At 42.9% G+C, this 17,435-nt stretch overlaps 1 protein-coding gene across 1 annotated transcript in view; it reads right to left on the reverse strand.

Annotated features, from left to right (window-relative positions):
* The window catches only part of LOC144492818 (connector enhancer of kinase suppressor of ras 2), a 751,457-nt gene that overhangs the window by 487,463 nt on the left and 246,559 nt on the right, over window positions 1-17,435 (reverse strand). Inside the window, exon 5 of the mRNA XM_078211295.1 lies at window positions 9,309-9,350. Within this exon, the coding sequence (XP_078067421.1) occupies window positions 9,309-9,350 (42 nt within the window). The remainder of the gene's footprint in view (window positions 1-9,308; window positions 9,351-17,435) is intronic.

The following is a 17,435-nucleotide window of genomic DNA, read 5'->3' on the forward strand; positions in this document are numbered from 1 at the left end:
GACCACCCACTCAATTTTGCTTCCATTAATTTAAATCTCACAAAACCAGGTTAAAGTCCAGCAGGTTTATTTGGAACCACGAGTGTCTCACCTGATGAAGGTGCAGCGCTCCAAAAGTTCGCGATTCCAAATAAACCTGTTGGACTTTAACTTGGTGTTGTGAGACTTCTTACTGTGCCCACCCCAGTCCAACACCGGCATCTCCACATCATAATTAATTTAAATGTGAGGAAAACAAGGTGGGCTCTGTTACAATAGCTGGTAGAACTCATGTTAACATTTTGTGATAGATGAGCTGACTTTTGAAAGATTGCTGAGGAACTACAGTGAAGAAATCCCACCGAAGCATCTCATGCAGCCTTCTGGAGGCCCTCAATATCTTCCCAAGGTAAGCTGAGGTATAAAGGAAACCACAAATGGTCTGCAACCTTAGAAAATATGCCTTAAAATAGTGAAGGAGAGATACTCGAAAAAACTTTATTTTAGAGGTAGTTTTATAAGTAAGAATGTTTCACTGTGAGTTTGTCCAGGTCACTTCAGCTGTTCTGCACCATCAAGCTGCATCTGTGCAACCTAATCAAGTGTATGGAGTACAATCAGACCTTTTAACTGCAGAGTACAAACTGTAACTGTTCAGTCTAATCTAACCATAAATGCAGAGTGTTATCACCCAAGTTAGGAGCAGAAGAAGGCCATTCAGCTCCTTGAGTCTGCTCTGCTATTCAGTTAGATCATGGCTGATCTGACTATAGCCTCAGCTCCATTTTCTTTCCTACCCTCTTCAATCAAGAACCGATCTGACTCAGCGTTAAAACTATTCAATGATCCTACCTTTACCGCTCTCTGGAATGCAGATTTCCACAGATGACCATCTCAAATTTCTCCTCATCTCCATTTTAGATGGAAGACACCTAATTTTTAAAGTGTGCCCCCTAGTCCTAATCTCTCACACAATGGAAAATATCCTTTCAGCATCCACCCTGTCAAGTCTCCTCAGGATCTAATATTTCAATAAGATCATCTCTCATCCTTCTAAATGCCAATGGATTCAGGCCCAACCTGTCCAACCTTTCTTCATAGGGTAACCCCCTCATTGCAGGAATCAGTCAAGTGAACCTTCTTTGAACTGCTTCTAATGGAATTATGTCATTTCTTCAATAAGAAGACCAAAACTGCACATAACACTCCAGATGTTGTCTCAGTGTGGTATCAAGCGGCACTTACTCACCTATAACTTGCTTCCAGTTTTAAAGTTTATTTATTTGTGTCACAAGTAGGCTTACATTAACACTGCAATGAAGTGACTGTGAAAATCCCCTAGTTGCCACACTCCGGCATCTATACCCAATGTTCAGTTAGTGTTCCATCAGGACCAATTTCACCCTGAGCTCATTGGAGTCTTGGTCAAAACATGGTGCAAATAGTTGAATTCCAGAAGTGAGGTGAGAGTGACTGTGCCTGACATCAAGGCCATATTTGACCAAGTTTGCCATCAAAGAGCCCTCTTACAACCAAATTCAATGATGACACATTCACTCAAATGCTGCCTTGATGTTGAGGGCAGTCAATCTCACCTCCCTCATATTAAGATTGTCCTTCCCTGAAAGTTCCCAACTGACACTTGATCCACTCAATGCACCTCATTCCCCAGAATCAGATCAAGACGATGTTTCCTTCCTTCTTGGACTGGAAACATAATATAAAAAAATCTCCTGAACATACTTCAAAATCTCTTGGCCCACTCTGTCCTTTACAGTATTACTAATCCAGTCTACTTTAGGATAATTTAAGCCCCCCACTTTCAATACTCGTTCTTGCACCAGCTAATTTCCCTGCAAATTTGTTCCTCTATATCTTTACCACTAGCTGGTGCCTATAAAATACACCCTGTTGGGCAATAGTGTCTATTATCTTTTAGCTTTAACTAAATATATTCTGTCTTCGATCCTTCCTTGACATCCTCACTCCCTCTCTGGCACAATAATTTTCTCCTCAATTAATACTGCCACCCCTCCTCCTTTCATTCCTTCTTTTCTTTCCTAAACAGTGTGATAGAATGGTTACCGCACATAAGGAGGCTATTCACTCTATTGTGTTCATGCCAGCACTTTGCAAGAGTAACTCAGCTAGTCCCACTCCCCCATTCTTGACCTTATGTCCTTGCGGTATTTTTCTCTTCAGCAGCTTATTGAATTTCATTTCAAAAATCACAATTGTCTATCTCAGGCAGCACGTTCCAGATGCTAACTGGTTGCTGGGTAAAAACAATTTCCCTTGTGTCAGCACTGGCTCTTTTTCCGATCACATTAAATCAGTCTTCACTGTTCTCGACCCTCCCACCACAGGGAATAGTTTCCTTCTTTCTCCTCAGTCTTGAACCCTCAAAAATATTGTGAACCTAGCCCTGCTCTTTCTGGAGTCGGGTATCTGTTATTACCACGACATCAGATTTCCACATACCTATTAGCGCTTACACCTCTCCAGCTTTATTTACCCTGCTCTGTGCATTTACATACATGCACTGTAAATATGAATAAGAGCTTACTATTTTCCCTCTTAGTCTAACCCCACATAATACTTTCGACATGGATTTTAACAAAAGGTAATACAAGAGGAATGCAGCTTTCATAGAAATCATAGAAACCCTACAGTGCAGGAAGAGGCCATTCGGCCCATCGAGTCTGCACCGACCACAATCCCACCCAGGCCCTACCCCCATATCCCTACATATTTTACCCGCTAATCCCTCTAACCGACACATCTCAGGACACTAAGGGGAAATTTTAGCATGGCCAATCAACCTAACCCGCACATCTTTGGATAGAGGGGGGAAACCGGAGCACCCGGAGGAAACCCACGCAGACACGAGGAGAATGTGCAAACTCCACACAGGCAGTGACCCAAGCCGGGAATCGAACCCAGGTCCCTGGAGCTGTGAAGCAGCAATGCTAACCACTGTGCTACTGTGCCACCCCTTTAGCGAACAGAAATAGAAACTGGATGACCTGTGAAGTTTTCTCATCTAACCTTTCTCAGCTTCCATTTCAAAATGCCTGTGCCTTTGCAGTCTGGCTGGTACAGAGGATTAAACTAATGCATCCAGATGTAAATCCAAGCCAGCATCAGAAAGTTGTCAGATTACTGGAGTTTGATACAGATCAACTGGTGTCTGATATGAATGGACTCGTGAAACATCAATGTTGCCAATGTAGCAGCCCGGGCAGAATGTGTGAATGCCATGAAGCTCAGTGAAAAGGTAACCTGGAATTACCATGGCCAAAAGCCTGCCTGAAAAATTGTAACAAGCTTGATCACAGAGTAAATCAGTATAGAATGAAACATGGGAAGCTAAACTGGAAATTTGCTCCAGTGATGGTTCAGAGTCTAAGTTCTCAGATGGTCTGCAGAATTAGCTGAATTTTAATCTCCATCTCTACCTTCCTTGGGATACCACAGCTTATGGCCCTTGACAATGGTTTGCTACCATTAAATGTACGAGATACTCTCATATCATCAAAAAACTAAGAACGCAGACATTTTTTTCAGTCATGTGCTTTTGGAATCAAATTCAATTCCCTATGTATTCAGTGCTGGAGACTGACCACGTGCCTGCCTTTTCTGTTCCCACATGAGCACCATAGCTTTCCCTCTTTGCTAAGTCAAGGGAATCCATCCATCCCCAAGGTAAAAAAGAGGCAAAGGAGGCTGAGATCCCTTATGGAAAGCCTTGATCCACCTGTGTTGCCTCAAGGTTTCCTTGGGCTATCCCAGCTGCTGCATCTAGCTGGAGCAGGTCCCCACTGTCTGAGGCAGGAGAGGCTATTCCCATCTCCCTCTTTATTTTCAGGTGACTACATCTGTTTGATCCCAAGGTAGATGTGCCTGAAGATAGCTGGAGTAAGGACCCGTCCCAGGACTTGCTCAGCTGAACGACCACAGGGCAAGATTGAATTGTTGCATACACCTCCTCAAGGGGATCCCTGTATTCCAACAGTGGCAAAGGGCCTGACTGGGAAAACCCATAAGCAGGAAGAACAGTAATGATGCAATGTGCAGCACTAATGGGTGTATCTACACCAAATGCACTGCAGAGCTTCAAGAAGCTGGCTCACCACCACCTTCTCAACTGCAGTTAGGGATGAGCAACAAATGATGGCCTTGCCAGTGACGCTCACATCCCACGATAGAAGAAAAACACCCAGAGGTTTCTCATTACATTGAGAGGATCTTTAAATTGCATAATCAACTTTAGATGCTGTCAGTGGCAGGTCTCTCTCTTTTACATCCCTATTCCAATCATTATTGGTCTCGAAGAAAGATGCACACAAAAGCTGAGCTGGAGTTTGCACATTCTCCCCGTGTCTGCATGGGTTTCTCCGGGTGCTCCGGTTTCCTCCCACAGTCCAAAGATGTGCGGGTTAGGTGCATTGGCCATGCCCAATTGCCCCTTAGTGTCCTGGGATGCGTAGGTTAGAGGGATTAGCGGGGTAAATATGTGGGGTTACGGGCTTAGGGCCTAGGTGGGATTGTTGTCGGTGCAGACTCGATGGGCTGAATGGCCTCCTTCTGCATTGTAGGGTTTCTATGATTTTTATGATTAATCTCCATTGCTTGGATTTCCACTTTTCCGAGTTAAGTTTGATTCTTGTGTCAAGTCAAAGAGATCATGAGGCATCCAGCAAGTCAGCCAATCTAATTGAAGTATTTTCACAGAAGGGAAATCAGGAAGTATAAACCTCTGGATTTTTCATTTAATGAATATTTTACACAGAGCAAAGTAAATTACTGGGTTTAAATGTAGAAGATGAAATATTATAAACACATTTAAAAGGTTATATTCAAATGTGATTTTAATCATAGTGGAGAAATCCCACAAATATAAAATTAGTTTTCTTTCTGGGCCAGTGAGACAGTTCAGATGTAATTATGATCTTGGTACACCTTTAAAAACCGAATCACATCTTTTCTCAAGAGTTTTTACACTGAAGCAAGTCCTCATCAGTTCAGTGATTTCTATTTGATTGCAGTATAGGATTGTTCAGCAGCGCACCCTATGAGGAAGCACAAGATCACTGACAGAAACATTTGAATTTCCAGTTAAATGTGCATATGTGTGCTGTCAGTTTCAGAGGAGTAGTGATGTCAAATGCTGAGAGTTTACCGATCATCACTGTCAAAATATCTGGGCCATTATGTTAATACAATTGAAATAAATATATGACTATCAAATTTACACGAAGTGTCACGCAAAATTTGCACAATCCAAAGTTTGAGTTCTGTTTTTGTGGCTGTCTATCTTTAACCGCTAACTGTAATGCAGATGAAGACACACACAAACACCTTTAAATAACAAACAAGCTCATAAAAACTTGACTACAGTATGCTTTATCCTATTATTTGAACCTTTACTATACATTCAACTCACTTTGGACAGTCAGACTGATTCTGTATCACATTGTCTAGCTACAAAGAAACATAGTCGGGTCACTATCAGGACATTTTCCCTGTTTTCTCACTTTTACAATTTGCTCCGGTTTCCTCCCACAGTCCAAAGATGTGCGGGTTAGGTTGATTGGCCATGCTAAAAATTGCCCCTTAGTGTACTGAGATGTGTAGATTCGAGGGATTAGCGGGTTAATATGTAGGGGTATGGGGGTAGGGCCTGGGTGGGATTGTGGTCGGTGCAGACTCGATGGGCCGAATGGCCTCTTTCTGCACTGTAGGGTTTCTATGATTCTATGATTTCTTCGCTTCATTATTGATACATGTACTCATAATCTATTGGCTAGTTATAGTTTGATTAATTTGTTATGGAAATTCAGGGCATATCCTCATATCCTTGAATAAGGGCTTGTGGCATACACTCCTTGAAAAGCAAGGTAGTACCCCAATGTCTTGAATGAGCTTAGATTCTTTGCCCAATTGTCCCATTCACGACCAATGATTAAACAGAAGAACATAATAACTAGGAACAGGATTAGACCATATGATAGTAAAGATTCTCTGGGAAAAAGACATCATAATACAACTGAATTCCATATTAAGTTTGAGAACAGGATACAGAAGTGTAAAAGAAGAACTTAAAATAAAACAAAGCCAATTACATAGGTATGAGGGGAGGACTCACTAAAGTATGTTGGTTAAGCAGACTAAATGTTACAACAGTAACTAAGCAGTGGGAAGCAATAAAAAAAACCTGAAAAAACCTGAACAAAAATACATTCCATTAAAAATTAAAACTCAATGACTTACGAGGGAAGTAAGGATAATATTAGATTTTAAGAAGAATTTTATATTGTTCCGTGTAGCAGTAGAAAGTCTGAGGATTGGGAGAGTTTCAAAAGCAAGCAAGGATGACCATTTGTCATTACACTCCCTGGGCGAGATTTTCCGGCCGCAAAACCAGAAAATCCTACTCGAGGTCAACGGACCTTTGCATGATCCATCCCCCACCCGCTACGATTCCTGTGGTGGACAGGAAAATTCCCCACGCCCCCGTCTCTGCCCATCCCACTCTGCTTCTTTAATCAAATCACTACAATGCTTTGTTATCCTAACATTTCTCTCTAGATTTCTAAATCTCTCTTCACCTTATCCCATCTTCCCATTTTAGGTTAAAGTTCCATCAAAAGCCCCCGAGTTGCACAATTCTCCAGGATTCTCATCCCAGTCAGTTTAAATGGAGTGCATCCAAATGGAATAGCTTCCCTTTTCTCCAGTACTAGCACCTGTGTCCCATGAATTGAAACCCCTGCCGAAATCTTGCTGCTGTTTATGCTGACAGGATCTTACGGTCCCACCAATGCTACCCCGCCACGACTTTCCCAGTGGTGAGGGGTGCTTTCAATGGGAAACCTTGTTGACAATGGTGGGAGCATAAGATCCTCCCACCAGTGAGCAATGCCTCCCAACATGCCACGGAGGGGGAGGAAAATATCACCTGCTTCCTCACTCATCAGTCTTTGAGCCATGCATGTAATTCTCTAATCTGCTTAACCCTGTTTCAATTAGCTTGTGACACAGGTAACAATTTAGAGATTCTGCATTTTAATTTAATATCACTGGAGTTCTCAATCCATGATTTTAAATCTAAGTTTTTCAATGGTTGATTTGTGGTTTGCAAAAAACCATGAATCAAATCCCAGCATGTCCATAAAACATTGCCAAAAATTCTTACAAATCTTATGCAATCAAATGAAGTTTGATTTATTCAGTCAACATATAACAATAGGCCTAATTAAGAAGGACAGCATTGGGAAATATCATCCCAGGTAATAAAAATAGAACTTGTCACTTGAACTACTGAAAACAATAAGCCTGGTCATGCTACAATGAAGCTGCCTTGGCTCTGAAGTTAATGTGGGCTAGGATGTGAGTCAAATGGATTCAGTGGAGAATTTCCTCCTTAGCCTCTGACAATGAACAAACCTCCAGTGTTATTTCAATAGCACAAAGGCACGAGCTGACTGGAATAACAAATTAGGACGTTAAATGTATCTTGCCAGTTATAGGATTTTGACACAAACATAGAAAATAAAGATTTAAAAATACGTATTTTGGGTTCAAAACTCCAATGATATTTAATCCATTTTGTTAATTCGACTCAATAATATTCAGAATTTCTATCGTGATTCTAGAGTGTCTGGGGAAGGGTGCAGGGAGAGTCCCTTAGAGGTTGGGATTAGTGGTGTTGCTGCGTGATCTCAGGGTACTGGTGATAGAAGGGAACAGTCATCATCAGAGTGGGGAGTGGGATGTGGTGGGGTCAGAGTCTAGTTGGTGAAGGTCTCATTGGGAAGGGTAACAGAGTGGGGTAGACTGGTGGCTCGGATAACTAGACGGGACAGAGTGGGCATAGGGGTGAAAACGGGTGTCGTCTGCAAGTGGGGAAAGACATGTGGAGGTGGATCGTGATAGGGTCCAGGGTAACCACTGGGGGTGGGGGGGGAGCTTCAAGGTTGAGAGAGGGGAGAGGAATGGTGATATTGGGTGAGGAATGGTGATATTGGGTGGGTCAAGGGTGATAGGAGTAAATTGGTGGGTGGCGAGGAAGTGAAGTGGAGGAGTGAGCTTGAAAGGTGACGGACATCATTTTTCTAAACTGCCCGTGAACAGTCAGTCGTTGAGATCTCTCAAAGTGAAAGTAAGGTATTTTTGGGTGGATGGAGTTCAAGGTCAGTGGCCGAATAAAGGGCTACCTTAAAAACTATGTGGCAACTGAATGTCAACCACACTCCATTGTGTTTTCCTCTATGATGAATCCCACAAGGCAGAAGCTTTGTTCCCAACTCAGGGGTCCTATAACATTGAGATCCCAGCAAGTAGAGGTGCAATTCATTCTGTGCCATTTGTCATTGGCTTCAGTCAGAGGTAGGGATGATGGCAAGGAGGAAGGAGGTATGCCTCCAAGCTGCTGGACAGCTGTCAACTCCCAATTCCAAACCACCATCCCCCTGGGTGAAGAAGGGTATGGCTGAGATGGGGTCACGTGGTTACTCATTCTATGTTGCCAAGGCAATGATCTTTCTATACAGTCTTGAGGTAGTGGAGGCAATTGGAATAATATCAGAGGGAGGCTTCCTGCACATGGCTCTCATTACCTCGGTCAAAGAGCAACATCTCCATGTACAGTCATATATGAACAGGAGGAATACCCTTCGCTGGGATGTCATATATCTGGAATGGATGGGATGCCATGTCTAGATTGAGGCCAGCTGAAGGACTTAGCACTAGCCTGCTGGCTTTGAGATGGAGGGAAACCTGTAAAGAACGTGTCCATGAAATCTATCACTTAAATTCATTCACACATCAATGATGATGAAGGTGTAGGCAACCCTGCCTTGATAATGGCTCTCATCCAGATGAGAAGAAGAGGGGCCCATCGCAGGTTAGTACAGGGCCAGGAGTTGCAAGTGTCTGAGCAGCAAGAGGCAGTGGGGTCTCAAGAAAGATGCTGATTAACAGGTAAAGCAAGGACTCTGCAGGAATAATGCAGAGCTCTTGGCCTGCACTGAGTGAATGGCTGTCTTGGTGCTGTTTACTAATAGTGACAGGACCTTAGACCACATGAGGTAACAGCAGACTGGGTGACTTCCTGACCTCTTCGACATGCTCCTTGCAAATGCATAATTAAAGAGCTGAGCAGCCAAAGATTGCACTTGTTCAGCCATCTCACCATCCAGCGGAATCATGCTGACTATTCTGTCCACCACCAGACTGAGACTTCAAGAAAGATTCCGCACAATTAAACTAAATTGAACGAAAGCAAGCATGCAGTAGCAAAATAAGTGAAATTTTTGAAAACTCACCACATGGAGAATCTTATTTTCAGTTTCATAAACTGTGCAATCCTACAGGGGAGAAGAAGAGGAACATTCAGTTGTCTCATTCCACTAAATCAAACAGCATATTGTACTTTTTAAGCCCTGACATTAGTTGTAGGACATCAGTGATCACTTAATGTCCACAATTTCTAACTATTACTTTTGTTTAGCCATTAACCCACTTTAAAATAAATGGACTAATGTGGCAGAGATATTCGGATTAACAGATAAAGCCTTCACATGCTGGCTTCACCTGAGAGCCACCATCGACATCAGAATAAAAGATTAAATAATGTCAACTCACAGAGTCAACACTCAGCCCAAAAAAAGTTCTTGAGTTGATGGCCCTATGCATTCTAAAGCCACTGAACTAATTCTGATGTGTGGAGCACACATGGATTTTTCTTTTAAAATGGTAGTAATTTTAAAACTATACGAGTACCTTTTTAGAAAACAACTGCAACCTACTGAAATCACGTTTTGATTAGATTGTGCAATATCAACCCAAAGTACAGTACTTACTGCTGATGCAGATAGCTGCACTGTTGCCCTTGCCAAGTTATCACCTTTCTGTTCCATTAGGAATCCTGTACCTCAGTACAAAAGCACATATATTGATGTATGATCTAATCTAAGGCATGAATGATTGATATTGCTACCCTAATGGGATTTATACCCTCTTTTCCAAATACATTTTACTATTCTGTACACATAAGCTACAGAGTTTTGCATTTGGTTGTTTTAAGATCAAATGTTATTTGGGCGCAACCTTTGGAGAATCGCTGGGCTATTGTACCCATGACGGTTAAGGTGATTGGTAAGACAGTTCATTTGAATGATAGTATACTACCTGTATTGAAAATGAAAGATCTCATCAAACATGGACTGGCAGAATGTATGGTGTGATTTGTTCAATCTCTGTGTATTTGTGAACCATAACTACAGGATGAATGCCACTTACAGCTGTTGAGTGTTATTTTTAGGTCTTGGATCCTGCCTATATTATTGCAACTCTGCATCCGAAGCCTGGCATCAAGGGTATAATTTGCTGAGTCTCAAACAAATTTCAGAAAGCCAACAAATTCGCTGTAATTTACTATTTGCCAAACAAATAAATATGTCACCTAATGCACCTACAATAAAACATAGCCATACAGATTTCACAGAAACATTATGTACCATGATCTAAAATTAACAGCAATCACATTTTTATATGAATTTGCAGAGGAAGCAAGCTTTGGAGTGACTTGGTGACTTGCAGCTGTTCGTTTCAATAAAAATGCCAAAATTGCTTCATAAATCTACTCATAATGCACCAAAGAAAAAAATGAAATTAAGGCCAAATGTGATGAGTTCAATGAGTGTCATTGCATGATCTTACTACTACCTACTGTGATGATACACGTTCACAAACTTCATTTATTAATAAGAACTGAACAGCTGTACAGCAGCCAGCAAAGCTGCACCTGTCCCTGACATCTCCTGCCTGAGAGGACCCCATCCCCTGGGGTGATTACCCATTCTGAGTCTCAATTGGTCCCCCAAGCCAGATGAAGCTTACTCAGCTGTGTTGCCCTTAAAGGGATAATCACCACAAATCACTACCTACCCTGGGATATTTAAAGTCAATTCAGTTAAGGGTGATCACTGTAAGCTGCATATGCGCAGCTACTCAAGAGGGTACAGTACTGACTGCTCAACAACTTGTCCTCTTTAAGATACAGCGCAAGAGAATATGAACATTTCACTCATTCAACTGAACATGCTGTGCACAACAATACAAATTTAGAGTGAAGACGCATTAGGGTTATAATTGGGGGGGACGGACGGGACGACACCCCTACTCGAGATCTTTAAAATTATGAAGGTTTTCAATGCATGAACACAGATAGTTTTCATGTGACAGAAGAGCAAAACTAGAGGTTATCACAACAAGAGCCCCACCAAAAAAAATAAAAAAGAGTTCAGAAGAAATTTATTTTATCCAGCAAGTGGTGAGAGTATGAGACTTGTAGCCGCAGGATGTGGTTGAAGAAAATGATATGGATGCATTTGAGGAAAGGCTAGACAAGCACATTGGGAGAAGGAGTGTTGCATTGATAACAGATGAGGAAGTTTGAGTGCAGCATGGTTAAACTCAATGACCTATTTACTGTGCAATTTTATGTCATGTTTAATGTGTCAGGTCTATTGTGAAAGCATATAGTTAATGGAACTTTACACAACATGAGGGCTTTAATTTCAGCATTTTAGTAACTAGCAGGTTGCGCTGTTACACTGCCGACAGTTCAGCTGTGATGATTTTTTTTCAGCATTGGCCGTGATGATTAGCTGCTTTTGATGGAGGAGTGTTTAACTGGCTTTTAATGACAGCTGCTCAATACTCCATGTGAAAATGTAGTCTAAGTAGGCAATTCCAGGTCATTGCAACTGCTTGGAAACTCCTGAGAACAATTAGGAGACAATCAACACAACTCCTTCTGGCTCTGGATTAGACGAATGTAGAATTATAAATTGATTTTTTTCTGCAACAAAGTGAACAGACAGGCATGGTAGTACAGTAGCTGTATTACAGGACTAGTAATCCTGAGTGAATAATTCAAAGATATCGGGCAAGATTTTGCACATGCTGTCCGGTAAAGAGTCACCTGGCAGTGATTTCCCCCAAATTGACCATTTATTGGCCAGTGGGTGAGCTATGCAGCCATCCAATTAAAGATGGCAGGTGGAATCTACAAGCTTGAGGGCCAATAAGAAACTGTATAATTGGGAATGAGATGAAGTCTGTAATCCAGGACAGAGGGAAAGGGCACTGTCATTTTGAGAGGAACCTCTCCACCTTTTCAAACTTTCAAAGTTAAAAATTAAATTGACAAGCTGTACCACCATTATGGAGAGGATGTTAGCAGGAGCCCGAGATGTGGCCAGACAGGCAGGGATGGACTCAAAGCCTGCCTGGAGAACTGCTCCCCAGTTTACCACTGGTAAACTGCTTCATAAATACCTCCAGTCAGCCTAAAAAAGGCAAGTCTTGGAAATTCCAAGTCAGCTAATAAGATTCAACATTCAAATTGGCTACCAGCCACTAAAGATGTGTAGACCTGCTGAAGCCCATTCCGTCTCTGGGAAAGTGGTCTGTAGGTGGGGTGGTGCTGCCAAGCTACCATCTAGGCTGACAGTGTGAATTTTCACACCTGCTGCCATGCTCAGCCGATATTTGGTTAAAACCCCTGCCCACCCTAATGGTTTATGAATTTGAATTCAGTTAACATAGAAACTAGAAGCAAGAGTAGGCCATTCAGCCCCTCAAGCCTGCTCCGCCATTCATTTTGATCATGGCTGATCATCAAATTCAATATTCTGACCACCCTCCCCCCCCCCCCCCCACCCCCATATCTCTCGATCCCTTTAACACAGGAGCTATATCTAATTTCTTCTTGAAATCAGACAATGTTTTGACCTCAACTATATTCAGTGGCAGTGAATTACACAGATTCACCACCCTCTGGGTGAAGAAATTTCTCCTCATCTCAGTTCTAAAACCTTTACTCCTTATGCTCAAACTATTCTAGTTCTGGACTCCCCCACCATTGGGAACATTCTTTCTGAATCTACCCTGTCTCAACCTGTTAGAATTTTCTAAGTTTCTATGAGATCCCCTCTCACACTTCTAAACTCCAGTGAATATAATCCTAACCGACTTAGTCTCTCCTTATATCACAGACCTGTCATCCCAGGAATCAGCCTGATAAACCTTCACTGCACTCCCTCTATAGCAAGGACATCCTTCCTCAGATAAGGACACCAATACTCCAGATGTGGCCTCACCAACTCCCCATACAATTGCAGCAAAACATCTCTGCACTCAAATCCTCTCACCATTAAGGCCAACATACCATTTGCCTTCTGTACTGCCTGCTGTATCTGCGAGCTTACTTTCAGCAACTGACGCACAAGGACTCCAAGGTCTCACTGAGTATCCACCTCTCTCAATTTACACCAATTGAAGTAATAATATGTCTTCCTATTATTGCTACCAAAGTGGATAACTTCACATTTATCCACATTATACTACATCTGCCATGCACATGCCCACACACTCAGCCTGTCCAAATCACAGTAAAGCACCTCTACATCCTCCTCACAGCTCACCCTCCTACTCAACTCTGTATTATCTTCAAATGTGGAGATAATACATTCAGTTCCCTCTTCCAAATCATTAATATGTAATGTGAACAGTTGAGGTCCTAGTACAGATCCCTGTGGAATCCCACTAGTCACTGACTGCCAATCAGAAAAAGACCCATTTATACCAACTCTTTGTTTCCTATCTGCGAACCAGCTTTCTATCCATCTCAAGGCATCTAATCCCATGTGCTTTAACTTTACATAGTAGTCTGTTATGTGAGACCTTGTCGAAAGCCTTCTGAAAGTCTAAAAATCCACTGATTCTTCTCGATCAACTCTACTAGTTACATCCTCAAATAATTCCAATAGATTCAGCAAGCATGACTTCCCTTTTGTAAATCCATGCTGACTTTGTCTGATTATATCATATGCCGAGTTATGAAATCCTTGATAATAGACTCCAGCAACTTCCCCAGTTGCAACGATAGGCTCACTGGTCTATAGTTCTCTGTTTTCTCTCCACCTCCCTTTTTGAATAGTGGGCTTACAATATCCAATCTGTAGGAACTATTCCAGAGTCCAAAGAATTTTGGAAAATAACCACCAATGGATTACTATTTCCAGGGCCACTTCCATAAGTACTCTGGGTTGAAGATTATCAGGATCTGGGGATTTATCCACCTTTAATCCCTTCTATTTCCCCAAAACCATTTCTCTACTAATGCTGATTTCCTTCAGCTCCTCACTAAAACATGTTTCTCTCAGCACTGACTGCAAGGGGCCTACATTCTTTACATATCTATAGAAGCTTTTACAATCAGTTTTTATGTTCCCCACCAGCTTATTTTCATACTCTATTTTGCCCTTCTTAATCAATCCCTTGGTCCTCCTTTGCTGAATTTTAAACAGCTCTCAATCCTCAGGCCTATTGCTTTTTCTTGCCAATTTGTATGCTTCTTCTTTGAATCTGATACTATCTCTAATTTTCCTCGTGAGCCATGGTTTGGCCACAATTCCCTGACCACTCTTGTGTCAAACAGGAATAAACAACTTCTGGAGTTCACCTATTCGTTCTTTAAATGCCTGCCGTTGCCTGTCCACTGACTTTCGTTTCAGTAATGTTTCCCAATCCATCATGGCCAATTCATGCCTCATCGCATCATAATTACAGTGGAACCCCGATTTAACGTGCCCCGATTTAGCACAAATTCGGATATAGCGCGATGAATCATTGGACCCTTTTTTTCCGCAAAAAATTGACAAATTTAGCGCGACCCCGATTTAGCGCAACCCCGCTTTTTGCGCGATAACATTTTATGGACCCCAACCATCGCGTTATAACGGGGCCACACTGTACCTTTATTAAGATTCAGGACCCTGGTCTCAGAATCAACTACATCATTGTCCACCTTGACAAAGAATTCTACCATATTATGGTCACTCATCCCCAAGGATTCGCTCACAACTAACTTGCTAATTAATGAAGTTAATCTGGAATTAAAAACTGTTGCCCGTGATGACGATCACGAAGTTATTGGATTATCACTTAAAAAACCCAACTGATTCACTGATACCCTTCAGTTAAGATAGTCTGGCCAGCAGGTGACTCCAGACAATGTCCTTGACTCTGAAATGGCCCAGCAAACCACTGTAAAGAGGTTTAATAAGAACTAAGTAGAGAAAGCACCCAATGTTCTGATGGAAGGTTATTGACCCGAAACGTGAACTGAGTTTCTTTCTCCACTGATGCCACCTCGCCTGCTGAGTATTTCCAGAATTTTATGTTTTTATTTCAGATCACCCAGCATGGGCTTAAGCTTTAGATGGAGACACACTAAAGACTCACCCAGGCAGTTCAACCCTGCAAAGTCCTCCTTGTGAACGTCTGGGGCTTGGAACAAAATCAGGAGTCCTCAATGTAATTTCCAACTTCATGAACTCTCATGGGATCAGGTCAAATATGGGCAAGTAAACCTCCTGCTGATTATCACCTATTCCACCCATCTGTACTCACTCCTTCCCCCTCCTCCACTTTCCCACATGGATTCCTCCATACTTAAAACCACTTGGAAGAAGCACGGAGGGTAGCAAGGGAACATAATGTATGCGAGGTGAGGAGCATCAATGTCCATCACCAGAAATAATTTAGTAGCACTACCGACGCAACTGCCTGACTGGACTTGTGCTAGGTGATGGGAGACCCAACACAAGAGAAAAACTTACTTGACCTTGTCCTTCCCAATCGAGCAGCTGCATCTGATAATCCACAGAACCATGGAACCATAGTAAAGTTATGGCACAGAGGAGACCAATTACATCATTGTGCCTGCGTTGGTTGAAAATAAATAGCTGCCCATTCTAACCCTACCTTCCAGCACCCGATCAATAGCCTTGCAGGTTCCAGCACTTAAGATGTAGATCCAGGTACCTTTTAAACGAGGTGAGGTTACTGACTCAACCACCACTCAGGACAACAAATTCCAGACACCTACCACCCTCTGGGTGGTAAGGTTTTTCACGATATTCCCTAATCCTTCTATCAATCACTTTAAATCTATGCCCCCTGGTAGCTGACCTCACTGCTAGGGGAAACATATCTTCCCTGTCGATTATATTTAAGTCCCTCATAATTTTGTACACCTTAGCCTCCTCTGTTCTAAAGAAAACATGATGTGGAGATGCCGGCGTTGGACTGGGGTAAACACAGTAAGAAGTTTAACACCAGGTTAAAGTCCAACAGGTTTATTTGGTAGCAAAAGCCACACAAGCTTTCGGAGCTGCAAGCCCCTTCTTCAGGTGAGTGGGAATTCTGTTCACAAACAGAGCATATAAAGACACAAACTCAATTTACATGAATAATGGTTGGAATGCGAATACTTACAACTAATCAAGTCTTTAAGAAACAAAACAGCATGAGTGGAGAGAGCATCAAGACAGGCTAAAAAGATGTGTATTGTCTCCAGACAAGACAGCCAGTGAAACTCTGTGGGGGTTACAAATAGTGGGACATGAACCCAATATCCCGGTTGAGGCCGTCCTCGTGTGTGCGGAACTTGGCTATCAGTTTCTGCTCAGCGACTCTGCGCCGTCGTGTGTCGCGAAGGCCGCCTTGGAGAACGCTTACCCGAATATCAGAGGCCGAATGCCCGTGACCGCTGAAGTGCTCCCCAACAGGAAGAGAACAGTCTTGCCTGGTGATTGTCGAGCGGTGTTCATTCACCCGTTGTCGCAGCGTCTGCATAGTTTCCCCAACGTACCATGCCTCGGGACATCCTTTCTTGCAGCGTATCAGGTAGACAACGTTGGCCGAGTTGCAAGAGTATGTACCGTGTACCTGGTGGATGGTGTTCTCACGTGAGATGATGGCATCTGTGTCGATGATCCGGCACGTCTTGCAGAGGTTGCTGTGGCAGGGTTGTGTGGTGTCATGGTCACTGTTCTCCTGAAGGCTGGGTAGTTTGCTGCGGACAATGGTCTGTTTGAGGTTGTGCGGTTGTTTGAAGGCAAGAAGTGGGGGTGTGGGGATGGCCTTGGCGAGATGTTCGTCTTCATCAATGACATGTTGAAGGCTCCGGAGGAGATGCCGTAGCTTCTCCGCTCCGGGGAAGTACTGGACAACGAAGGGTACTCTGTCCACTGTGTCCCGTGTTTGTCTTCTGAGGAGGTCGGTGCGGTTTTTCGCTGTGGCGCGTTGGAACTGTTGATCAATGAGTCGAGCGCCATATCCTGTTCTTATGAGGGCATCTTTCAGCGTCTGGAGGTGTCTGTTGCGATCCTCCTCATCCGAGCAGATCCTGTGTATACGGAGGGCTTGTCCGTAGGGGATGGCTTCTTTAACGTGTTTAGGGTGGAAGCTGGAGAAGTGGAGCATCGTGAGGTTATCCGTGGGCTTGCGGTACAGTGAGGTGCTGAGGTGACCGTCCTTAATGGAGACACGTGTGTCCAAGAATGCAACCGATTCCGGAGAGTAGTCTATGGTGAGTC

This window comes from Mustelus asterias, chromosome 4 (genome assembly GCF_964213995.1).
Source record: "Mustelus asterias chromosome 4, sMusAst1.hap1.1, whole genome shotgun sequence".
Taxonomy (NCBI): Eukaryota; Metazoa; Chordata; class Chondrichthyes; order Carcharhiniformes; family Triakidae; genus Mustelus; species Mustelus asterias.